This window comes from Vipera berus (assembly GCF_964194415.1).
Source record: "Vipera berus genome assembly, chromosome: 1".
In the NCBI taxonomy this organism is placed as follows: domain Eukaryota; kingdom Metazoa; phylum Chordata; class Lepidosauria; order Squamata; family Viperidae; genus Vipera; species Vipera berus.
This window is the reverse complement of record NC_138202.1, coordinates 195,288,967-195,316,272: the sequence shown is the minus strand read 5'-3', so window position 1 is coordinate 195,316,272 and position 27,306 is coordinate 195,288,967. Positions and strand designations below refer to the sequence as shown.

Below are 27,306 nucleotides of genomic sequence, written 5' to 3'. Positions count from 1 at the left end.
GATGTGAGCCAGGTCCTCTACCTCTGCAGAGACGCTCATTGTACGGTATAGCATGAAATCTCCCATATCTGACCATTGTATCAAGCTGTTCGAATCTCGCTCTCGTAAATATCTCCCTAAGATGTTTGCCTATTTCATCATTTTTTTCCATCATGACAACTAGCAGTTCAAACTTTTTTTACTAGATAACATTTCAGCCCACAGCAACTAGAGAAGACTGTTGAAGGAAACCTGTGCCATTTTGGATTCTATCCTAGAGCCTCACTGGCTTTGGGACAGGATGAGGCCATGTTCATTCTTAGCAAAAAGGATTCTTCTTGTAGAAGCGCAAATGGAACATAGTAAATTCCAAATATACATTTGGAAATTATATTCTTTCAAAGTGGCAAGGTCAGTAAACGATCTGTGAGATTTTTCATTGCTTAAATTTCATATTCTACCATCAGCCAACTTCAAAGACAGATTTAGAAAAATCACCTACATAAAAAGGATTTGTCCACATGCTTTAGGTCCATTGCTTAGAACTCTTAGAAATTCTTTGTTTGAACCCCTATTTCAGGTAATCCTTGGTGTCTTGATATGTTTCATCTTCAATACTGAACAAATACCCTCTCCAAAAGCACAAACACAATGGCTAAACTTGAATTATTAGCATGCAAAACATACTGCAGTTAGCTAACATGTAAGTCTATCTAGGAGTAGCCATATTTTACTGCTACACACGCATTTTTTTGTTCTTTTTATTGTACCCTGTTTTATATTTTGTTTTGAGTGTAAGATAGTAAACAACATTTGATTAAAATTTGATTTAAGCCCATTGTTTCCTTTCCCTCGGGATGCGGTGGCTCAGTGGGTTAGGACGCTGAGCTTGTCAATCAGAAGGTCGGCAGTTTGGCGGGTTGAATCCCGAGTGCCGCATAACAGAGTGAGTGCCTGTTACTCATCCCAGCTTCTGCCCACCTAGCAGTTCGAAAGCACGTAAAAATGCAAGTAGAAAAATAGGGACCACTCTGGTGGGAAGGTAACAGCGTTCCATGCGCCTTTGGCGTCTAGTCATGCCGGCCACATGACCACGGAGATGTCCTCGGACAAACGCTGGCTCTTCGGCTTTGGAACGGAGATGAGCACCGGCCCCTAGAGTCAGAAACGACTAGCACGCATGTGCGGGGGAACCTTTACCTTTACCTTTTTTTTCTTTCCCCAGAGCAATCAGAATCATTCTAATTAGACTTGGTATAAATGTGACAAATAAAGAAATCATAGTTGATACATACGCTGGGCAGTACTGACAAACATAAAAGTATTTGTATTCAGATGAAGGACAATAGGCAGCAGCACAACCAGAACGGTAACTTTTGTACCAAACTATCTGTAGATACAAAAATATGTACACAGGTTAACATGCTAGTAGCTTAATATTGATAGTAAACATACAGATTGTATAGGGGCATGTAGAGAAAATTGCATAAGGGATGTAAGAAAATGCACTATATATAATTGCCAGCTCTTAGACAGTGAAGTGGGATACCACAGTAACAATGAGTTTACAATGAACATTTCCAATCATTTTCTTTCTCTGAATTAAAAAGTGTGTTCATTTCTATAGTTTTCAGAAGCAAAGAAATATTAGAACAAATGAGGCTTCATCCCCTGTGCTTTAAATGTATGTATTTAAAATGTAAAATATGAAAAAGCTCCATCCTGAATTTTATAGACCCTCTCTTTCTAAAGTGCCCCATCTCATCCAAATCAAGCCTTGTAACTTGCTATTACCAGAAAGTTAGTTCTTCCTTCCTAGCTGCATGAAAGCCGAGATCTGAGGTATTACAAGTGAATAACAAACAACACATTTTGTATGTTTGCAATCCTTCATTTACACTATATCAGAACTTAAAACACAAAACAGTACAACACTTTAACCTAGTCTAGTTTTCCCTTTCCTTAACATGCATTGGGACTTTGGCTCTTAGCCCAGATGCCCCTGTGCTCATGTTTATGGAATTACTTCGTGATTGTAAGGACACAGTTTGCTTGGTTTTCATGGCCACAGCACCACATATATTTTGCTATTATCTTTTTGTGGGGTGTATTATGTCGTGGGCTCTGATGAGCAGGAATCAATCTTTATCAATTTGTTCATAATTACGCTCAGCAGCATATAAGGTTCTAGAATAGAATGCAATAGGAACTTGTTTCCCATTCTTCTCTATGTGGCTTAAAACTGCCCCCACCCCATAGGGAGATGCATCACATGCAAGACATACAGGTTTAGACTCAGTGTAATGAGTTACAGTGGACTTTTCTGAAAGAAGGGCCTTTAGATCCTGGAAACTTTTTTCATGTAAGTTAGTCCACTTCCAAGGGGCTTTTTTTATCAAGTAGCCTGTGGAGGGGCTCAGCTATTGCAGCCTTATGAGGTAGAAATGTGTGATAAAAATTCAGGAGGCCCAAAAATGCTTGCAGCTCTGCTTTTGATTTTGGCTTAGGAGCCATTTTGATGGCTATAACTTTTGACTCAGTGGGGTGAATCCTACTAGCATCAATACAAAACCACACATATTTTGCTATTATCTTTTTGTGGGCTGTTTTCTCAATTTTCCAGTCTACCTTCAAACCATGGCTTTCCTATGCAGCAGCCAGGCCTGGCTTAGCTCAGTGATTCAGGATCAGCCAAGGACTTGAACATGATTCAAGGGAGTCTACCTTTTTTATCTTATTCATTTTTGTGGGTTTATACTTGTGAACATAGAAATGGCAAAGATATGAAAAAGTACTACCTGAGTGTAATGGCCAACAACAGCATTTGCTGGGCTTGCTCCCTGGCCATAGACAAAATCTTTCTCTTCACCATGCCATTCATGAATAATTGCAGTCCATTTCATAGGAGAAGTTGACATATATATATTTTCACCACATTTTATTCCTCCTAAAAGTCGGGAGGGTTTTAAAAAAAGCAACAGCAAGAAAACACAGGTGAATACATATTTTGAAAGAAGTGAAAGGACAGCAAAAAGGAGATAACTGAGCATTTCTTATCTCTCCAGAACCACTGATGCATTCATCTTGCTAAACTATTTGCAAGGAAATGAACATTTTGCACCCAGAACCTTTAATTGTGCAAGTTGATAATCATTTGTTTTCTGATGAACATCGAATAATATAGTTTATTTGGAAGGAAATTAAAGTCCAAATGCCCTAATTTATGGGGACATCTATATGTTAACACATAGTGTAGTATTGGGATTAGGGAGATTAAGGTTTAATTCTCCACTTGAACATGTAAATCTCTGAACATCTTTGGGCTCAGCATCTACCATCACGAACAGCTGTGGTGAGGATAATATCTTTACCATCATGGGGGGAAAGTGGGCTATAAATGTAGTAATATATAGTATTTAAAAATGAAAAAATCACTGTTCAAATACTGTTTCTCCTGCAAACTCACCGGGGGCGGGGAGGAGGAAGGAAAATTAAGAAAATTATTACCTTCTCAATTCTTCTACCTCCCAATTAGAAAAGAAAAAAGAAAGAAAAAGAAGAAATAGGGGTGACATGATAGTACTATTCCAGAATTTGAGAGGCTGCCACAAAGAAGAGGGGATCATGTTATTCACCAAAGCACCAGAGGACAAGACAAGAAACAATGGTTGGGAACTGATCAAAGAGAGAAGCAACTTGGAATTAAGGAGAAACTTCCTAACAGTGAGGACAATTAATCAGTGGAACAGAAATTGTGGGAGATTTTTAAGAAGAGACTGGACAGTCACTTGTCTGAGATGCTGTAGGTTCTCCTGCTTGAGCAGGGGGTTGGACTAGAAGACCTCCAAGGTCCCTTCCAGCTCTATTCCATCCCATCCCATCCCATCCCATCCCACCCCACCCCACCCCACCCTACCCTACCCTACCCTACCCTACCCTACCCTACCCTACCCTACCCTACTCTACTCTACTCTACTCTACTCTACTCTACTCTACTCTACTCTACTCTACTCTACTCTACTCTACTCTACTCTATTCTATTCTATTCTATTCTATTCTATTCTATTCTATTCTATTCTATTCTATTCTATTCTATTCTATTTATCTACATGGGAGTGGTAACTATAGAGTGATTCATAGGTATTACTCTTGCTGCTAATATTGATGAATAAGATTGATTGCAAGTGCTATTTAATGTGAAATATACTATTAATCCTTTAACCAGCTATAGCTATACTATGCTTTTAGATTGACTTACCAATAACTCTTGAATCGCGTGGACTGTGACTTAAAATACATCTGAACGCCCAACGTTCTGCATTAGCAGCAGCTTCAGGATACCATTCCTGAATAGAATAGAAGTCAACAGCAACAATCAATCAATGAAAGAGGCATAATTTAAAATTGCAGAAAATATTTGAACATTTTTTACTACCTTTTGGCTTCCTTCAACTCTTGTAGTTAAGAACTCAGAAGTTACAGCAATATTCACTAAAACATCCTTTGAATAGTTGGAGCGGGATTGTATGGCTTCCTCCCTACCCTTTTTGACACCAAGTGCAAGCAACCCATGTTGCACCCTGATGAATGCCATGAATGTTTCTTCTGACCAGCAGTGTTAAAATTCTGATTAAGATGGAGTTCTCTAATGAGTGTATGTTGAATGCTCCTGTGTGCAGAAGTCAAAAAAAGAAATGGTATTTTCCAATCCAAGAAAAAATAAGGTTAAGAAATGATAATTATGGTTGGAACCTTTCAACCCTTATTATTGTTGTTGTTGTTAGCTGCAAAGTCGCGACCCTATGGACAATGTTCCTCCAGGCCTTCCTGTCCTCTATCATCTTCTGGAGTCCATTTAAGCTCACGCCTACTGCTTCAGTGACTCCATCCAGCCACCTCATTCTCTGTCGTCCCCTTCTTCTATTGCCCTCAATCTTTCCCAGCATTAGGTTCTTCTCCAGTGAGTCCTTCCTTCTCATTAGGTGGCCAAAGTATTTGAGTTCTAGCTTCAGGATCTGTCCTTCTAAAGAGCAGTCAGGGTTGATCTCCTCTAGGACTGACCAGTTGGATCGCCTCGCAGTCCAAGGGACTCGCAGGAGTCTTCTCCAGCACCATAGTTCAAAGGCCTCAATTCTTTGGCGCTCAGCCTTTCTTATGGTCCAACTTTCACTGCCATACATTGCAACTGGGAAGACCATAGCCTTGACTATACGCATTTTTGTTGACAGGATGATATCTCTGCTTTTTAGTGTGCTGTCTAGATTTGCCATGGCTTTCCTCCCCAGGAGCAAGCATCTTTTAATTTCTTGGCTACAGTCCCCATCTGCAGTGATCTTGGAGCCCAGGAAAATAAAATCTGTCACTACCTCCATTTCTTCCCCATCTATTTGCCAGGAATTGAGAGGGCCGGATGCCATGATCTTGGTTTTCTTAATGTTAAGTTTCAACCCAACTTTTGCACTCTCCTTCTTCACCCGCAACAAGAGGCTCTTTAGTTCTTCTTCACTTTCTGCCATTAGAGTGGTGTCATCTGCATATCTTTGGTTGTTGATATTTCTTCTGGCAATCTTAATTCCAACTTTTGATTCATCTAGCCCTGCCTTTCTCATGATGTGCTCTGCATATAAGTTAAATAGGCAGGGCGACAGTATACAGCCTTGCCGGACTCCTTGCCCAATTTTGAACCAATCAGTGGTTCCGTGTCCAGTTCTCACTGTTGCTTCTTGGCCCACATATAGGTTTCTCAAGAGACAAATAAGATGGTCTGGTACGCCCATCTCTTTAAGAACTTGCCACAGTTTGTTATGATCCACACAATCAAAGGCTTTAGCATAGTCAATGACTTATTATTGTAGCTTTCTTATTTATATTTATATTTAATATATATATAGCTGTCCATCTCACAAAACTCTGGTGGTGTGCATAAATCATTAGATTTGGGCTTTTTATTCTGTTTCCTGTGATACTGCCATGTGAATCAAAGATCTACCTGGGCCATTTGCTTTGTCAATATGCATTGTTATTTTAATGGGTAAAATTCTTTGTAAAACTGGTTTTACTTCTGAAGAAAGCTAATCAAGTTTTTTCATAAAATAAAAAAAATCAGATTGTACAAAACAGTACAGAAAACTGGTATTGTCCTTTTCAAGAACAGACTCGAGAGCCATTTTTCCTGGAATGGTATAGGACAGGGGTACGCAACCTTGGCTCTTTTATGACTCGTGGACTTCAACTCCCAGAATTCCTGAGCCAGCATGGCTCAGCTTGGAAACCTCTCCCTTTCCCCTCAGCATGGCTGGCTCAGGAATTCTGGGAGTTGAAGTCCATGAGTCATAAATGAGCCAAGGTTCCCTACCCTGGACCAGAGACCACCAAGATCCCTTCCAACCCTATTATTTTATGTTTGATGGCAATTGATGTAACTGGCAGTATTTTAACTGATTTTCACATAAAAGATGTCTCATAGGTATTGTACTATGCTATGTAACAATGTACAATTACTAGAGCACAAGTGCTATTGATTTCCATAGGATTTATATCAAACTAAAGGACCTTGAGACTGCAATTTATGTGAAATGTTCAACTATGCAAGTCTAGCCTTTGCTGTGATTATGACAATTAAAGATACAATAGCCAATATTGGAAAAGATATAAACATACAGCTCTGGGGAGATATTTGTTATTGCTGAAGACCCTCTTAATTCCCTCTCCATTTCCTACTTTCATTATATGTTTTCATGATCTTTTTTTCATTGTATATTTCTCTGAGTGATATTATAACTGATGCACCTAAATCCATATGGGCCAAAAAGCAGAATCACTTAGTCAATAAATAATATGTTCTCTTATCCTATTTGGTAAATCACATAATATTTATACTAGTAAAAAAAATGAAACTTCCACACTCTCTGACAAATACAGTTACATTTAGTTTACCATTTTTAGCATGTTGCTAGCAGTTGGATTCACAGATCTCCTTAAAGAATTGTGCAAGTCAATAATCTCATTTTGTATTTCTGGTTTCCTGGGTGACTCAGAATCAAAATCAACCTTAAGATAGGAAGCAAAATATAATAAAAACAATTAACAATTGTATGACTTTAAACAGAACAGGCAACTAGTGGTCTCAGGATTCAGCACCAGTCCTGGTGAATGACTTTGCTTTATCTCCTTCTATCCCCATTCTACTCCCTGCAACTTTCTCCTGATCCCCAGCTATGAAACAGGGGCCCCATTTGTCTTAGTGTTTGAAATGAGACTAGCCATAACATAGGAAACAGATGATCACAGAACCAGGTTAAAATAAATTAATCTATTCTTCAAGGGAATACTGCAATGGTATTTACGTACTGTATTTATATAAAGAACTTACCGGTATATGGATGTCTATATAATGATCCTAAGTGGCTCACAACAGGAATAAAAGGAGAGCAACCCTACCCACCAAGTGTCAGACCAAGCGGCCTCATTGAAGCCCCATCCTAGCCCAACACTTGGGGAGGGGGGCAGAGCCAGGTCTTCACTGCCCTCCGAAAGGCTTAAAAGGGTAGAGATCCCTCAAATCTCAGTTGTGGGGAGGCTATTCCAGAAGATTGGGACTTGAGTTCTGTTGTAGACCCCAGGAATTAAAATTATTCTTTTCATTAGATCTGTCAGTTTTAATTATATTTGACTGCCCTGTTCAGCATGATTGTGTTTTGCTTTGTGTGTTCAGCCCTGGAATATATTTATGAATTAAAATAAACAGTTAGACTGACCAAGCTTCACTGACCAGACCAAGAAACCATAGTAATGAATGCTAATTCCATTTGATTACAAGGTTACAGTGTTACAGCAAGAGTCTTGAAAGTCTGAATGCACTTTTCCCAGCCTTCATCTTATTGAGAACTAAGAGTGGTTTTGTCTGAGAAGCTTTCTCAAATTACATTTTTGCGCTGGATTCAGATTTAACTGACTGTTGTCTCAGCTACATCTCGTCCTCTTGCTCCTCAAGGTTATTTCTACCGCCAATGACACATGTGGAACAATCCAACACATATTAGGCAGTTTAATGAATGATTAATTGTAAGAGGAGAAAGTTATGTACTGTATATATTATATCTGCTACACGTGATACAAAATCATTAAACTTACATTTCCAGAAGACTGTTGCAGCACTGCAGCAAGAATTGGCAAGACAATGAAGGCAATCATTTCTAAAAACAAAAGAACATTGAGACATGTCAATGTTTTATCTCCTTAATGGGATTTGTGTCAACTTTCTGTAAATAATTCAGATATCTCCTAGGCACAAAACTTACTCTATGTGTTTTCTCTTTTATTCTCTTGTACTCCAATAGGCATCCTACATATCCATGGTTCATTCCACGGATATGTAAATCATCTATAAACCCACAATAGTTCTTTAAGTTTTCCCTTATTGATTTGCTGCAGTAAAAGATAACTTTCACACCAGCCATTTCCATAAAAGCCAATAAAAAAAATCACACTGATCAGAGATTATTGTATCTAAAGTTCAAGATGTCTGAAGGATCCCAGGTTGGTAACAGCTCATTTAGAATATGTTGCTTCTCAATCTTTTGCCTTATATCAAATATAATCAACTATATCAGCAGATGCAAAAGCTACACAGCTAACACATTTGGCAATAATGAATTTGTTCCTGATTACAAGAATTTGTCCTGGCAGCCTTCATCTTGAAAGTGTGGAAACTGATTGGATTAACATGATACTTAGTTGACTTCTCAGCATCTCAGATGTGCTAGGAAGTGGTGTGACACCACTGTATGTGGAGTTGGCTTTTCTGTGGCCCTTTTGCATGGCTGTAGCATCTAATGAGAAACTACAGGAAGCAGAAACCGAGATGAACTTTAAAACGCATAGCAGAATTGGCAGCGTATAAATTTAATATTTTTTAAATTAAAATTGGTTAGGATGATAGCACTATGCATAAAATATTTGGAGCCACCAAACCAGCTATTTCCAGAGAATCTTAGAAATGTTAGTTTACTAATGGAAGATCCCAGGGATGCCTAAAAGGATCACTGGAAAACTCAAAAAACAGCAGTGTGAGATTTTTTTAAAAAAAGAAAGCCATGCTATTTAAGCTAGTATATAAAACCTAATTTATTATGGTAATAGATATAACATATTCTCAAAAATAGAACAAAATAAAACAATTTCATAGAAGTTGCATTAATACTAATTGCCTCCCCCCTAAAGTTATCCAAACTTGTTTAATTACAAATAATGGATTTAAACAAGCTGCAGTAAAATAATAAATCTTACCTATTGTTTTGAATAAACCTAAAGATAACTTCTTTGTGGCTTTCAGAAAATTGTGGAAGTCAGACAGACAGTACCATGTTTATATACCTTCACTGCTACCTATAGTTCAGAGTGACTCAGTGCTCAGCAGTAAACTATATCCATTAAGCCTTGTAAGACAGAAGTTTGGATTTGTCTCAAGTTCTTTTTTCCTTCTTGGTTGTCAATCAGTCCCTTAATGACTGATGTTACAAGAGACTAAAAATAGTTACTTACAACCCATCATTGAAAATATGACTACTGCCTCCCCTCCACCCCGGTAACATGATTGTATTTTGTGTACGTGGCAACCAGATCGAATTTAAGTCCAGTTACAGTCATTCTCAGTCACGTGACTATGATTTGCAACTTTTTTGCCTTTTTCCAGCATAAAACCTATACCATAAACATTGGATATACTGAATTTGCTTAATGACTACATGGTTAGTTTAAGCAGAATGACGTACAAGGAAAATTTGGGGTCCATTGTGGTTGTTAAGCAAGGACTACTTATAATGTTATCACCCCTGTAGTTACATTTCAAGATAATGTAAAAATATTGAAAGTATAGAAACTGTAGCTTTGTGATCATTTAAACTCTATAGGTAAAGGTAAAGGTTCCCCCGCACATGCATGCTAGTCGTTTCCAACTCTAGGGGCCGGTGCTCATCTCCGTTTCAAAGCCGAAGAGCCAGCGCTTGTCCGAGGACATCTCCGTGGTCATGTGGCCGGCATGACTAGACGCCAAAGGCGCACGGAACACTGTTACCTTCCCACCGTAGTGGTCCCTATTTTTCTACTTGCATTTTTATGTGCTTTTGAACTGCTAGGTGGGCAGAAGCTGGGACGAGTAACAGGCGCTCACTCTGTTATGTGGCACTCGGGATTCGACCCGCCAAATTGCTGACCTTCTGATCAACAAGCTCCGCGTCCTAACCCACTGAGCCACCGCGTCCCTTTAAACTCTATAATCATATGTTAATAGTGTAGTATGGAGAATGATAACTTTGATTATCAGCAGACAGCCAGAACATGCAAAGATGAAGTCAGGAACGCAAGAGCTCATAATGAACAAAGATTCCTTCAACATATTAATAACAAGAAAAAAGTCAAGGAAACTGTAGGTCCACTAAAGAGAGAAAATGGCAAGGAAATAACAGATAGTAGGGAGAAAGCAGAGCTACTTAACTCATTCTTTGCATCAGTCTTCACACAAAAAGGAATTATAGCCCAACATACCAAAACAAGAAACCTACTGCAAAAGACAAACTAGAAACAAAAATTAAAATAAGCAAAAAAATGGTAAGAGAAGACCTATTTGTCCTGGACAAATATAAATCGGTAAAGCATTTGATAAAATAGACCACAACTTACTTCTTGGCAAGCTAAAAAAATGTGGGTTAGACAGCACCCACCACCAGATCGGTGTGGTAATTGGCTGACAAATTGTTCTCAATGTGTAATCCTCAATGGAATTACATACACATGGAGGGAAGTAAGTAGTGGGGTACCCCAAGACTCCGTCTTAGGCCCAGTACTCTTCAATATCTTCATAAATGACTTAGATGAGGGAATAGAAGTGGAACTCATCAAATTTGCAGATGACACTAAACTGGCAGGAATAGCCAACATCCCAGAAGACAAGCTTAGGATCCAAAAAGATATTGACAAACTTGAACAAAAGGCCCTATCCAACAAAATGAACTTTAATGTGGAGAAAAGCAAAGTTTTATATTTAAGCAAGAAAAATCAAAGGTATAAGTACAGATTAGGCAAGACCTGGCTGTAAAATAGTAACTGTGAGAGGGACCTTGGAGTCCTAGTGAACGATCACGTGAGCCAGCAGTGTGCAGCAGCAGCCAAAAAAACTAATACAATCCTGAGTTGTATAAACAGAGGCATGGAATCAATATCACGTGAAGTATTAGTATCACATTAAAAAAACCTTAATAAGACCACACCTGGAATACTCCAACCAATTTTGGTCACCATACTACAAAAAATATGTTGAGACTTTGGAAAAAAAACCAGAGTAGATCAACTAAGATGATCAAAGGCCTGGAGACTAAAACATATAAAGAATGGCTGCAGGACTTGGGTTTGGCTAATCTAACGAAAAGAAGAAATAGGGGTGTCATGATAGAAATATTCCAGTATTTGAGGGGCTGCCACAAAGAAGAGGGGGTCAAATTATTCTCCAAAGCACCAGAGGGCAGGACGAGAAACAATGGTTTGAAACTGATCAAAGAGAGAAGCAATCTGGAATTAAGTAGAAACTTCCTAACAGTGAGGACAATTAACCAGTGGAACAGATTGCCTTCAGAAATCGTGGACGCTCCATCACTGGAGATTTTTAAGAAGAGATTAGACAGTCACTTGTCTGAAATGGTGTAGGTTGTCCTGCTTGAGCAGGGGGTTGGACTGGAAGACCTCCAAGGTCCCTTCCAACTCTACTTTAATCAACCTTCTACAATAGGTGCTTTTCAGAAGGTCTTGGGTTTAGATCTCCTAATTCCCAAACACAACAGTTAGGTAATCTTAGCCAACCATACCATCTAAACCTCAGTGGTAGCATGACAAGCAATAATATGGCCCCCCTTTTTCATGACAGCCCTCAATGTGTTGCTTTCCATAACAACAGATTTGAAGTTCTATGTCCTGCCAGCTTCACTGTTGTAGTTGGCTCTGTTTTACTCCTTGACAAATACCAGGGATACCTCTCTGGTCTTCCCACATTTACAAACCTGGGGCTCATAAATCAGCTTTACCTGCTAAGGACGTCTATCAGGATTGACTCAAGGAAGTCTGAAGATGTTTCTGTCAAATTTTAGGCTAAGGATCATTGATCCTCAAACACCCTATATCAGTCTGACTATCTCAAACACATTTAGCTACCAAATAGTCACAGTAATCATCTGTCCTAATATGGACCCCAAATACTTGTAACTATTTGTCAAATCTATGCTGTCAAATCTATCCATAGGATATTCATAGTATCTTTTGGTCTCAGTACCATACCCGGGTTGGTGCCACAGCTTAAAGTTTACAAATCAGAGCAGGTTTACTTAAAGCTTAAGAAATGACATAAAGGTCATATAAAATCGAACATCTAATATTGTGTAAATATTTGCAAAACTCATCATGCTTATTTAAGGGAATGTCATCTTCTTTCCAAATTTCATCCTTTTTTTGCTTCTTCTGACAACTAAGAAAATCTAGAACCAGTTTTTCCTTGTAAAATATAAGCAAAGACTGGGAGTGAGAAAGGCAAGAAAAAGATCAGGGGGGCCTATGTGCCTTTGCCAAATTATATCCAAATAAAGGAAGACTCAGTGTTTCTCACAGGGCTCCTTTTATTACAACCCAGACAGAATTTCCCCATTCTGAGCGGGGGCATCACCTGCTGGAGACAAACATAACCATTTCATTGTTATCTCTAAAGGGCAGTCATGGGATTTCTCTTACGAAAGTTCTACACTAAACTGAATAGGCATAAAGAATCAGATGTTTATCAAACTACTAAGAGCATCCAGAGGAAAGTGCCCTTTCATTCCCATTCTACTATTTTTCCTCCAGGCTTTTTAGTTTTAGAGCCACATTTGGCTGGGAACTGACTTGGATTTTGTGTAGGAATAAAAAGATCCGAACCAAAAGAAAGTTAGCCTTTTCCAATTGTGCAGCAATGCGAGAATTTTAAAGTTACCATTGCTTGCTGGGACTGAAGTAATATTTATGTAATTTGTCTGTACCACGTTTTTACAAATGTAATGTTATTGAAATATTTTTAAAAGAGTAAACATTAAGGCAAACTAAAATAAGAGTAAAAAGGAAAAAAGAAAATGGAAAGGAAGCAATGAAAAAGAAAGCTAAAATGCAAAAAGAAAAAAGACAGAACAAAAATAGAAAATAACGAAAAAAGGTAAGTGCCTTCCAATCTGCCTTGTATCACTTATAAATACAATTGTAGATTTACCTCTTTCTCTAAAATTATGTTGTGACTCTCTTCTTTTCTGTAATCTATCCTACCTACTTGTCAAAACCATAGTCCATAAGGGCTCATTAGTAATACCACATGGGTTGCTGGAGCAGCTAATGGCTCTCCAGCAACCCAGACTACAAGTCTCCAGTGCTGCTATTGGCTATCCCTAAGCGGCAATGGTTGCTTCAAACCTATTGGCTACCGCCTAGGGGCTAAACTATATATTGTGGCTAGTTGCAGCCATTTCCCCAGTTTTAACTTCATGTGTAGGTGCAGTAACAACTGGGCCAAACTAAGGCCCTCAGACATTATCCTAACTGACTTTCAAAATGCTCAAGTTAAAGTTAAGGGAGAAGCCACTTTGACGGTAAAATTTAAGGTGTTTTTTGGGCACCTGAATGTCATAGTAGTAGGGGGCCAGAGAACGAGTCTCATTGGACTAGATTGGTTTGATGCCTTAGGTATTCAGATTACTGGTATCAACTGGACACAAATTGCAGACCTCGTGTCAGTATGCGAAGACTATGCAGATGTTTTTGATTCAACCCTAGGAACATACATAGGCCCACCTATCTCATTTAAGCTAGATCCCAATGTAGTCCCAATCAGGGTTAAGCCTCGTAGGGTCCCCTTTGCCTTAAAACATAAAATTGATTCAGAAATTGATAAGCTTGTAGAACAGGGCATTTTACAGCCTGCTGATGGTGGGGAGTGGGAAACTCCTATAGTCACTCCACTTAAAGCCAACAGGGAAATTTGCATTTGTGCTGACTATAAATGCACTCTAAATAAAGCCCTCAAGCAACACGCTTACCCGGTCCCAGTGGTCAACCACATTTTAGCCTCCTTGCAAGGGGGTACTATTTTTTTGCTAAACTTGATTTAGCACAGGCCTATCAGCAATTGCTGGTTGATGAGGCCACAGCTGCGGCTCAGACAATTGTGACTCACAGGGGGGCTTTCAAAGTTAAACGCTTACAGTTTGGAGTCAGTATTGCACCTGGCATTTTCCAGGGGATCATGGAGCGTACACTTAAGGGTATTCAGGGCGTCTGCCCTTATTTTGATGATGTTCTTATTTCAGGGGATTCCCCAGAAGTGCTAGCCAGTAGGCTCAGGGCTGTTTTGCAGAGGCTTCGCGAAGCAGGCCTCAAATTAAAAAAGAGCAAGTGTAGTATTTGGGTTTCTTCAACAGAATTCCTGGGTTTCCGAATTGATGCTAATGGCATTCACCCTGCTGATTCTAAAGTGAAGGTCATTAAAATGGCTCCTAGGCCCAAATCCAAAGGAGAGCTACAAGCATTTTTGGGCCTCTTAAACTTCTATCACACATTTCTACCTCATAAGGCCGCACTAGCAGAGACCTCCACAGGCTTCTAGATAAGAAAGCTCCATGCAAATGGACTAACTTACATGAAAAAAGTTTCCAAGACTTAAAAGCACTATTGTCAGAAAAGTCCACTGTAACTCATTACAAAGAGTCTAAACCAGTATGTCTTGCAAGCGATGCATCTCCCTATGGGGTGGGGGCAGTTTTAAGTCACAATGGAACACAGGTTCCTATAGCATTTTACTCAAGGACATTGTCCTCTGCTGAGCGCAACTATGCTCAGATTGACAAAGAGGCCCTAGCCATCATTGCTGGAATAAAAAAAAAATCCATGACTATTTATATGGCAGGGACTTCACGGTCTTTACAGACCATAAACCTCTGTTGGGATTTTTCACAACAGACAAACAACCCCCCCCACACATACTTTCTCCAAGAATGCTAAGATGGTCTATTTTTCTATCTGCATACACTTTTAAATTGATTCACAAACCGGGCAAAGAAATGGGCCATGCTGATGGCCTCAGCAGACTACCACTGCCACTAATGGAACCAGATCTGGCTCCAGCTGCTAGAATACTGTCCATACAAGACCTACCTGAATTCCCCCTCCATGCGGGGGACATTGCTGCTGAAACTGCCACAGATAGAACACTTAGTAGAGTATTGTCATGGGTATACATGGGCTGGTTGGACAAAAGCCCAGGTTCTGAATTTCAGAACTATTTTGTCAGAAGGCATGAGTTATCTGCCCACAATGGGTGCATATTATGGAGAAACAGTGTCATAATTCCACTTCCCTAAGAGACAGGGTTTTACAGTCATTACATGAAGGCCATCCAGGCATTGTCAGAATGAAAGCTAGAAGCGGTGGCTCAGTGGTTTAGGATGCTGAGCTTGTCGATCAGAAGGTCAGCAGTTTGGCGGGTCGAATCCCGATTGCCATGTAACAGAGTAAGCGCCTGTTACTCATCCCAGCTTCTGCCAACCTAGCATTCGAAAGCACGTAAAAATGCAAGTAGAAAAATAGAAACCACTACAGTGGGAAGGTAACAGCATTCCGTGAGCCTTTGGCGTCTAGTCATGCCAGCCACATGACCATGGAGACGTCCTCGGAAAAAGCACTGGCTCTTTGGCTTTGAAACGGAGATGAGCACCGGCCCCTAGAGTCGGAAACGACTAGCACGCATGTGCAGGGGAACCTTTAACTTTACCTTTTTTTACCTTTGGTGGCCTGGCCTTGATAAGGACATTGAGGCACAAGTCCATGGTTGTTATACATGCCAGCAATCGAGGCCTGAAATGCCAAAGGCTCCAGTTCACAGGTCGGAGGAAACGCACACTCCCTGGTCTAGGATTCACATAGACTACGCTGGGCCCTTTCAGGGACAGCTCTTCCTTATAGTTGTGGATAGCCACTCCAAATGGCTGGAAGTAATTCCAGTTCCTCACATCACTACTGCTAGGACCATCCAGGTGCTGAGAAAACTCTTTGCCACACATGGGCTGCCAGATATCGTAGCTTCAGACAATGGGGTCCAATTCACTGCTGCTGAATTTCAGGCCTTCCTTAGAGCTAATCTTATCAGACATGCAACATCTGCGCCTTTTCATCCATCTTCTAATGGTCAAACTGAACGCATGGTGAGGACAACAAAGGAATCACTCAGGCGCATTGTAACAGGTGACTGGCATTACAGATTGGTAGATTTTCTACTCTGCCAGCATTCTACACCCTGCACTGCTACAGGCCAAAGTCCTGCTGAACTACGTTGGGGGGGGCATTTGATCACTAAACTGGACAGGTTGCATCCAGATAGAGTGGCAGCAGAAGCCTCTTGACCAAAACCCCCTGGGGGCTGCAAATGGGCAATTGGGTTTGGGCCAGGAACTATGGCCATGGGAATCTGTGGGTTCCTGGTCAAATTACCAAAGATCTGGGCCCCTGTCTTATGAAGTGGGGTTGTAGGGAGGGCGAGTTGTCAGACGCCACATTGATCAACTCAGAAAACAGTTGCCAGAACGGCCACTAAGTGAGGACTGTGTCATAAGTCCCTCCCTTAGGTTCTCAAACTTGCGGCCAAACCAGTTCTCACATGGACTCTCAGGACTTTTCCTTCATAACTGAGGAACCAGAGGAAGAAGTGGGGAGTCCAGGAATGCAACATGGGTCCCCTGAAGGAGCAAGCCAACCAGACTTCAGCAACCGCTGTGCCTACTCTGCTGATCAGTCTGACTCTGGGGTGGGCCAACCTGGAGAGGCCAGCCAGAGAGCATCTAATCCCCTTGACTCAGGAGCACCAAGGGACACAGGTCTACCCAGCCCACTGGGTAAGCTAGTAGACCACAAAGTGACTGGAACTCCAAGATGTTCCATGAGGGCACACAAGCCTCCTTCTTATCTTACTGATTACGTTGTAAAATAAAGAGCTATAATATTGTTGCATTGCAGCTTGCCACTGTACTACAGAAACTAGTGATATGATGTTAACTGTCTGGCGTACTGTCAATGAAGGCATATTCATTCAGGTGCTATGATGTAACTGTCTAGTGTGCTGTCAACGAAGCCTATTCATTCAGATGTTGTTTAATAACATTGTAACCTATATGGGTTGTTTTTTTCCTATTACTAATATTTAAGTTTGTTTTGTTAATGAGTCTTGATAATTGCATTAAGACTAACTTGTGTTATTATGGTCTGGTCTAAGAGGAGAGGGGTGTTATGTACTGGGCTCATAGTAATACCATGTGGGTTGCTGGAGCAGCTAACAGCTCTACAGCAACCCAGACTACAAGTCTCCAGTGCTGCTATTGGCTATCCCTAGGCAGCAATGGTTGCTTCAAACCTATTGGCTGCTGCCTAGGGGCTAGATTGTGGCTAGTTGCAGCCATTTCCCCAGTTCTGACTCTGCATGAAATATACCATGGGTTTTCCTGTACTCAGTTGTCTCGTCTTCATTCCTGCGCCAAAGAACCTGCTACACAACAATTCCAGTCAGCAATAAATGTAAATAATTTTCTTTTATCTCATCAAACAGGTTAATTTGGCCATCTCATTCACCTCTGTTGTAGGTATTATCAATTCTTTCAAGTTTTCAATTATTGGTTGAAGAAAAGATCAATTCTGTCCCAGTCATAGTTTGTAATAATTTTCCCTATCTTCAGGCTTGTTATAATTTTATTTAATAACCTAGCTAGTGTTGCAATGGAAAATTATATTGGGACCAAGTCCAATTCTCTTTTTTAAAAAATAGCTCTTCCTACTTAAGGGATCAGGAAGTGAAAACAGTGGGAAAAGTCATGCAGTAAATCATGACTTTATGCACATATTAAGAAGATTGAACAATATTGAGTACATCAAACTTCACAGAAGTATACCAAGGTCTTAAAGGAGGGGGTGAACCAGGGCCTCCTTAAAAGGCCCTAGGAACATCACTTCTGTAATAAAATATTTACCACTGCTTGAACTCACCCAACAGTCACCATCTTGGAAGCTTTCATCAACCAGGAGGGACAAGGATCTAATTGACAGGTGGTTGCACTGATAGCCCTAGGACCCTGCCCACTTTATCAGATCCAAAGGATCAAACTGTTTCCAGACTTTTCCTCAGGCATCTCACATGTACCTGCATCACACAAGATTCCAACTGGAAATGAATCCAAGCAACTTTGTTCATTAGGTGTTGAACAAATTCCTCTGCATGGCCCTAAAGACGATCACCCAAACCCTCCTGTTGCAGGAGGGACCTGATGGTCTGGAACTGGGCCTCCAGGTGCAAATGCAACTAGAAATAATGCTGTTTCACTGCTCTTATTACCATGGGTAAGCCTTAACAACAGCACTGATATGTTCAGTAGGAATCATCCTTTGTTTTCCTACAGTGGTGCTTTAAGTGTCTCATAACATATTTCAGAACCCACATCTCTTCTGTGAACCATGGGGAGAATTAGGAGTGATGGATTAAGAGAGGCCACATAGAGGTGATTTTTTTTCCATAGCTCGGCCACCCTTTGATTCCAGAATTATTTCAAGGCTTCAGGGTCATGTGGCAAAGGCCCTGGGATATCCCCCATTTCCCTCTGGAACCCATTTGAGTTCATAAGTTGCCGGGGTGGACCGCTTAAATAGATCTGGCCTCCCTGTGAAGGGATGGTGGTGGTATAGGAGAATCCCAAGGATACCAGGGCATGATCTGATTATGACAGAGGGGATATGGTTAGATTCCTTTACCAAACCATGTTACTATTGCTCTGACAAAAATATCATATTTGGTATTTGACCACTGTATAAGTTGGATCCAAGATGATCTGGGATAGGCCCATGGCTGCCATGGCGGCTATGAACTTCTGGGCTGCTTCCAAAGCCAAATCAAGAGATGATAGGTTGAAGTCCCCCAGAACTATAAGTCTGGGGAACTCCACTGCCACCCTCGAGATGGTCTCCAGGAGCTCAAGCAGAGAGGTTGCTGAATAGCCAGGAGGCTGGTGCATTAGCAACAATACAAACTGATCTCATGAGACTTGAGAAGCAAGGCCCCTGAAGGCCAAGAGAGATTCTGGATGACCATTTTCACCCCACCTCTCCTACCCTGGAGTCCCAGCTGGTGCTAAATCCTAAACCCACCTGGCCACATCTCTGAAAGGGGAACACCTGCCTTGTTTTGACAAATAAGATGTTCTTTAATAATTATGATCATCAGCAAAAAATTGCAGCAAGTGCTTCTTATTTAGAAATGAATGTCAGGCTGGCTGGGCTAATACACTGCCAAATCAGACAAGCACTTTAATGATGTAATAGTTAATTTTAATTATAATAGTACAATCTTTCTTTTTTAAAAAAATTAGCAATGATCCTATTCAACTTCTTTGTGTGCCTGGGTGAATATTGCATCAATCCGATGGTAAGATGAGGCATTTGTAAGCTTGTGTAAAGTGGGACACACATGGAAAACTGTTTCAAACTAAACTATATTGATCAGGCATAAGTAAGGGTTACCAAGGGATGGATAAATACCTCATATCCACCTGTGACATTAGATAAAATATATTCCTTCCACTTAATAATCAGGCCTGCCTTTGGAAAGCTTCTCACGGTCAGATTTCCATTTAATGCTTCCAGCTTTTAACAGAAATGAAAAAACAGTTCATGATGTATAAGAATTTGTGGCTGTATACGAACATTCCCAAGAAGTAACCCAGCAAATGTGTAATGTGTGATATCCTTCCTTGAATGCTTTTTTACAGCCATTGAAGTTTTGTGTATTTCATGTTTTCGACCTGAAGTCATTGGAATCAATGCCCTACCTTTCCTTTGCTTTAAGCTATTAGGTAAGATCTTGCCAGGTCTTTCACTGTTTTCCCAGTGTCTCTGTCATAAACATGTCAGCATGAATTCTGTCTGCTGTTATATTATAGCAGTTAATTCGTATTTCTTTTTCTGTATTTTTCTGTACAAAATATGGGCATCTAATCATCTGTGCTCATAAATGTTTCAGTTAATCTTCCAGATTATTTTCTCTTTTATTTTTAATCTTATCTTTGTATGATGCATAATGAATAATTCGACTCTGAATAAATGTTTTATATCTTTCCCATTCAAAATCTGGGCACTTGACATTTCTGAATTCAAATAAGAGTATTGTAAGATCTCTACTGGCATTTGTTGTACAAATTCTTTATCATTCAATAGGGAAATAGTAATTTCTTGATACATTAACCAGTTTCTGAAACACAGATTTCAAGGTAACTGCACTATGATTGCATACATAACAAACATCAATATTGCATTTTTGAATTTGGTGATTTAAAGTCAATGATATTAAAAAAAATCAAGCCTAAAAATGCCAGTGCATGCTTGAATAAAATGTATATTCATTTTTAGTTGAATATTTTAAACACCAAAGTCTATTTAATTCAGTTCTTCCATATACGTTTTAATTGTTTCCCTCAGTAATAATTGTTTTATTTCATGCTGGGGATCAAGCTGAGGATCCATATCTTCTATTATCGCTTTATCATCCCTTGCATGCCTATGCAAATTTATCAGCACCATCTTACAATTATACTATGAAATGCATGTCAATTTTTTGAAGGCACCTGCTTTTCTTGCTGGTTTGATAATTACTTATGCAGGCCACCATAAAAGGGATTGCTAACCGTTTTATGAAAGTACAGGTTGCTGTATTTATTTGTTTTAATATATGTATATATTTATCTTTTATTATTGTAGTGGTAAGATGGGCAGCTAATAAATTTTACAAACAAGCAAATAAACAAATAAATAAAGCAGGCATATCACTAAATTCATTCTTACCAGACCTAAAGATTAAAAAGGAAGATTACCAAACTCAAGAAGAGACATTCTAATATGAGGAAATTTAATCCAACACTAATAAAAATAGAAGAAAAACTGTTTTAAATAAAACTATAAAGTGTTATCATCCCAAGAATATAGAATAACATTAAAAACATTTTTAGAATAAGAATATAATTTATTTTTTCTGACATAAGCTTTTAGTTTAAAAAGACTAACTGAGATTAAGAGATCAAGAACAGTTTCAACAGCAGTTTAATCCTTTTTCTCCTGGGATTATAAAGGCTGTAGAATAGCCAAACAAAACTAAAGGCAAAAGTAAACAAGGTTGATTCAGGCTTTCATCCTTCCAATGTCAGTAAAATGAGGGCCCAGACTGTTGGGAACAATATGCTTAGAGAGGGCTGTAAAGCACTGTGAAGCAGTATATAAGTCTAAGTGCTAAATGCTACTGCTATTGTTGAATAGTGAAGTAAAGAAGGGTGTGTTGCATTGAACCAGAAAATGCTATCATGTGATGCAAATTCAGCCAACGTGGTTAATTTATGAGTGCTGGGGTCATTAGCTAAAGCAGGGGTCTTCAAACTTGGCCCTTTTATGACTCGTGGACTTCAACTCCCAGAATCCCTCAACCAGGCACGCTGGCTGAGGAATTCTGGGAGTTGAAGTCCACGAGTCATAAAAGGGCCAAGTTTGAAGACCCTTGAGCTAAAGCATTAATAAGTGTGTCATGTGAACACAGTGAGCTTTGTTAATCCTATGTGGATTAGACCAGTGTTTTTCAACCTTTTTTGGGCAAAGGCACACTTGTTTCATGAAAAAAATCACGAGGCACTCCACCATTAGAAAATGTTTAAAAATTTAACTCTGTGCCTATATTGACTATATATAAAGTAATTCTCTTGAATAGGAATCAAATAAACACAAAGAAAGTATTTTATAATTACTTTATTATGAAATAGTAAGTAAACAGAAATATGAAAAATTATAAAATACTTTATTCAGTGCGCAACCTGGGCCTGTTTGGCTGAACACAAAGCTGATATTCTGGCTGGAATCGAAGAAAGACACACACGTAGCTCTTCGTCAACAGCTCTCAGTCTCTCTCTGTATTTAGTTTTTATAGCAATCATGCTTGAAAAGCTCATCTCACACAGATATGTAGTGGAAAATGGGAGCAATGTCAAAATAGCTTTGTTTGCCAGAAGGGGGAACTCCTTGGCAGTATACAACCAAAAACTGTCCAAAGGTAGATCAGCAAATCTTAGCTTGAAACCACGATTTTGTCTCAGTTCAGTTAGTTCCTCCTGCTCCTGCACCATCAAAAACCACACTTTCGATGTCTGCAGACATGTCATTAATACGTCTGGAAATTGTGTTGTCTGAGAGTGGGACTTTGGCTATTTCCTTAGCTGCTTCAGGTCCGAGCATCTCCTCTACAATAGCTTTGCAGGCGGGAAGTATTAATGTCTCTGCCACAGTGTGCGACTTTTTTGACTTGGCTATAAGTTCAGCAACTTGATAGCTAGCTTTAAGAGCTCTTTCATTTACCTTTGTGGTTTTTCTCATGAAAGTTGCCTGTTTCCCCGTGTTTTCACGCAGGCGAACAAAATAGTCCGCATTCTTGTTTTGAAGCGAAGGGTGTTTCGTTTGGAGATGGCGTTTAAGTTTGCTTGGGACTATAGCACTGTTAGCTAGCTTTTCACCACACACCACGCACAGTGGAGTTGGTTTGTTTGCATCTCCGGTGAAAGTAAATCCAAATGAAATATAGCTTTCGCTATATTGCCTTGAGCTAACCATCTTTGCTTTCTTTTGATCCCCACTCATACTTGGGCTCTCATCTGGCTCCAAATTTTGTTCAGAGTCCAGTTCTTTCCTTTTCAAAAACTTGTCCATCACTGCAGTATCTCACTGTCACTCAGTACTTACTGTGCTTGTCTCCTCCAGATAGCCGCTGTCTGTCACACTCAGCACTCTTCTGCACATGTCTCCATCCAGATCCATCAGTCAGCGCTCTTCTGCTCTTCTGCTCATGTTTCCTTCAAATCCAGATCCATTGGCGCTCTTCTGCTCATCGGCAGAAGAGGTATAGAATCAAAATCATATGAAATATTAGTACTGCTTTATAAAGTCTTAGTAAGGCCACACAGTATCCAGTTTTGGTCACCACTTTACAAAAAAGATGTTGTGACTTTGGAAAAAGTACAAAGAAGAGCAACTAGATGATTAAGGGCCTGGAGACAAAAACATATGAAGAATGGTTGCAGGAATTGGGTATGGCCAATTTAGAGAAAAGAAGGACCAGGGGTGACATGAGAGCAGTATTCCAGGATTTGAGGGGCTGCCACAAAAAAGAGGGGGTCAACCTATTCTCCAAAGGACCTGAAGGCAAGACAAGAAACAATGGATGGGAACTATTCAAGGAGCAAAGCAACCTGGAATTAAGGAGAAACTTCCTAACAATGAGAACAGTTAATCAGTGGAACAACTTGCCTCCAGAGGTTGTGGGTGTTCCAACACTGGAGGCCTTTAAGAAGAGATTGGACAGTCACTTGTCTGAAATGGTATGTCAGGGGTCCCCAGACCCCAGTCCGTGGACCAGTACCAGGCTGTGGCATTCCAGCAACCGGTCCGCACAAACAAGCAAAGCCCCATCTGTGGGATGCAGGCAGCACACAAAACCATGCACCTTCCGGTCCGTGGAAAAACCTCTCTCCACGGAACCGGTCCCTGGTGCTCAAAAGGTGGGGACCTCTGGTATAAGTGCTTGAGCAGGAGTTTGGACTACAAGACCTGCAAAATCCCTTCCAACTCTGTTATTCTATGTAATGTTGCTTATGTGCAGCAAGTGAATTTTAAGCCACCCAAAGACACTTTGCAGATTGAGCTGGGCCGAATATAAATGTCATAAAAAATAAATGTTTTATTAAGCAGAGCAGGCAAACAAGTGTGTGCTGGTTTACCTTTAAGCGTTCTTCATTAATATCTCGTGTTCAACAATCAGTGCTATGCAAATCTAGAAGAAAATGTTCTGTCATTTAAGCCATCAATTTTAATCAGTTGATGCAATCAGTATTCAATTAATCACACAACTCCATCCTCTCATTTCCGTTGAAAGAGAGGACGAGTTGCTGATGTACTTTTAAATGGAATATTAGAGAAAGCCTTGTACCACAGGTAATCTTTGACTTATAACCATTTATTCAGTGATCATTTGAAGTTACAAGGGCAGTGGGGGGAAAAATGACAAGATCATTTTTCACACTGCAGCCTCCCTAAAATCCAGATGCTTGGCAACTGTCTCACATTTATGACAGTTGCAGGGTCCTTTTGTAACCTTTTGACAAGCAAAGTCAACGAGGAAGCCAGATTCACTTAATGACCGGGCGACTAATTTAACAACCCGTTTGATTTGCTTAGCAACGGTGGCAAGGTAGGTTGTAAAATGGGGCAAAGCTCACAACAGCTGTCTTGCTTAGCAACGTAAATTTTGGGCTCAATTGTGGTCGTAAGTCGAGGGTTATATTAGTAAATTATGCTTGTGAAATATTAATTAGATGGCTACCTTTTACGTATATTATTTGGGCTGCAGCGAAACAATTCACTAATATTCCTGAATTACTGTAGCGAAGTAATATTATTTAAGACTATCACTCTGTCCTTATTATCTGGATTACAGAGACCATTCAGTAATATTCCTGAATATATTAGCGAATTATTGTGGTGAAGTAACTCACCAATATTAATCAATTGCTGATAATGAAATAATATTGCAGATATTTTGGTTTGTTTGAACTGGATCCCCTTCTTTTGCAGTGTACTGTATAAATGGTCTTTATGAGGGTGGGAGGAATGCTGGCTCGGTTTTTCTCTCAGGCCAGGCAGGCCCACCTCGCAGGGTTGTTGTGGGGAAAATAGGATCAGGCAAATTTGCTACCTTGAGTTATCCCAAATACATAAAAAGCAGGATAAAAATTCCATCAAGGCGAAATAAAAATTAATAAATTAAATAAAAACGCACCTCACGGCAAAGCGCCGAGCTGTGGATTCCCCTCAGAACTGCTGAGGGACCAACCCGGGCTGACCCAGAAACATGTGAACGCGGCCCCGGACTTTTTTCGCCTCACCACTGGTCTCCCTAGGCTTCGGGCACTCACTCCCATCATCCCCAGCCCACACCTTCCTCCGCTCACCAATTGCCGCCGCCACCGGCGCCGCCGGGCCGCAACCGAAATGGCGCCCACCCGGCTTCCTCAGCGTGAATGATGGACCACGCATGCGCTACAACGCAGAGCGCGGGGAAAGACTCGCACCTGCACAAAGAGGGAGGGCCGCCCTTTTCTTCCTATTGGCCAGAGCTGCTGTGGGCGGAACTCTCTCTTCCGGAACGCCCCCGTCACGTGGCTTTAGAAGCTTGTAAAAACTATGCGAGGTTTGGTTCTTCCTTGACCAAGAAACGTGGTTTATCATCACTCAGGTTTTTCCCATCGTTCAGCTTTTGTATAAATCTGCTTGGGGATTGCTTATGGTGCGGTGATCGCTTTCATCAATATTTTTAGTTTTCTTTTGCAGTCAAGGCTCTTGCAATTGTTATTTGTGTATATTGAGAGCTATATGCAACGAAAATCTCATTTTAATGTATGCCGATTTATTTATAGTACAATAAAGTTTTTATTCTATTTTCTGTAAACATAAAAGGGTGCAACTTGGACTTTAGTAAGACATTTGATAAAGTAGACCACAACCTACCACTTGATAAGATAGGAAAATGTGGGCTAGCCGCACCAGATGGATTTGTAGCTGGCTGACCGGCAGGCAAAGTCCGCGTGTGGTCCTCAATAGAACCGCATCTACATGGAGGGAAGTGTGTAGTGCGGTGCCCCAGGGCTCTGTTCTGGGCCCAGTGCTCTTCAACATCTTCATCAGTGATCTGGACGAGGGGATAGATGGGGAACTCATCAAATTTGCAGGCGACACGAAGCTGGCAGGAACAGCCAACACTCCAGAAGATAGGCTTAAGATACAGCAGGATCTTCACAGACTTGACATTGGGTGCTATCTAACAAAATGAAATTCAATGATGGAAAAAAGTAAGCTTCTACATTTAGGCAAGAAAAACCAAATGCACAGGTATAGTATAGGTGGTACCTTGCTCGATAGTAGTAACTGTGAGAGAGATCTCGGAGTCCTAGTGGACAATCACTTCAATATGAGCCAGCAGTGTGCTGCAGCTGCCAAAAAGCCAACACAATGCTAGGCTGCATTAACAGAGGGATAGAATCAAGATCGTGTGAAGTGTTAATACCACTTTACAATGCCTTGGTAAGGCCACACTTGGAATACTGCATCTAGTTTTGGTCACCACGATGTAAAAAAGATGTCGAGACTTTAGAAAGAGAGAAGAGCAACAAAGATGATTAGGGGACTGGAGACTAAAACATACAAAGAACGGTTGCTGGAATTGGGTATGTGTAGTTTAATGAATCTAATGGCAGAAAGTGAAGAGGAACTAAAGAGCCTCTTGTTGCGAGTGAAGAAGGAGAGTGCAAAAGTTGGGTTGAAACTTAACTTTAAGAAAACCAAGATCATGGCATCTGGCCCTCTCAATTCCTGGCAAATAGATGGGGAAGAAATGGAGGTAGTGACAGATTTTTTTTTCCTGGGCTCCAAGATCACTGCAGATGGGGACTGTAGCCAAGAAATTAAAAGACGCTTGCTCCTTGGGTGGAAAGCCATGGCAAATCTAGACAGCACACTAAAAAGCAGAGACATCACCCTGTCAACAAAAGTGCGTATAGTCAAGGCTATGGTCTTCCCAGTTGCAATGTATGGCAGTGAAAGCTGGACCATAAGAAAGGCTGAGCGCCAAAGAATTGAAGCCTTTGAACTATGGTGCTGGAGAAGACTCCTGCGAGTCCCTTGGACTGCAAGGCGATCAAACCGGTCAGTCCTAGAGGAGATGAACCCTGACTGCTCTTTAGAAGGCCAGATCCTGAAGCTAAAACTCAAATACTTTGGCCACCTAATGAGAAGGAAGGACTCACTGGAGAAGAGCCTAATGCTGGGAAAGATTGAGGGCAATAGAAGAAGGGGACGACAGAGAATGAGGTGGCTGGATGGAGTCACTGAAGCAGTAGGCGTGAGCTTAAATGGACTCCAAAAGATGGTAGAGGACAGGAAAGCCTGGAGGAACGTTGTCCATAGGGTCGCGATGGTCGGACACGACTTCGCAACTAACAACAACAAAGTTTAATGAAAAGGACTGTGTGTGTGTAAGCTTAAATGGACTCCAGAAGATGGTAGAGGACAGGAAAGCCTGGAGGAACGTTGTCCATAGGGTCGCGATGGGTCGGACACGACTTTGCAACTAACAACAACAAAGTTTAATGAAAAGGA

The 27,306-nt window shown here is 40.5% G+C and overlaps 2 protein-coding genes across 3 annotated transcripts in view; both read right to left on the bottom strand.

Moving 5' to 3' along the window:
• The window catches only part of LOC308670983 (cysteine-rich venom protein), a gene marked incomplete at its 5' end in the record, with an annotated part of 69,293 nt that overhangs the window by 2,990 nt on the left and 38,997 nt on the right, over positions 1–27,306 (bottom strand). The window contains 6 exons of one of the 2 annotated variants that reach the window (XM_081332865.1): positions 1,275–1,369; positions 2,778–2,926; positions 4,238–4,325; positions 6,916–7,029; positions 8,113–8,174; positions 9,268–9,444. In XM_081332865.1, coding sequence (XP_081188991.1) covers positions 1,275–1,369; positions 2,778–2,926; positions 4,238–4,325; positions 6,916–7,029; positions 8,113–8,172 — 506 coding nt within the window. Of the gene's footprint in view, positions 1–1,274; positions 1,370–2,777; positions 2,927–4,237; positions 4,326–6,915; positions 7,030–8,112; positions 8,175–9,267; positions 9,445–27,306 lie in introns of those variants that run through there. The other variant, XM_081332866.1, reaches the window with a different exon arrangement.
• LOC308660125 (serotriflin) overlaps positions 1–27,306 on the bottom strand; it is a gene marked incomplete at its 5' end in the record, with an annotated part of 67,239 nt that overhangs the window by 3,214 nt on the left and 36,719 nt on the right. The gene's annotated exons all lie outside the window — the stretch shown is intronic.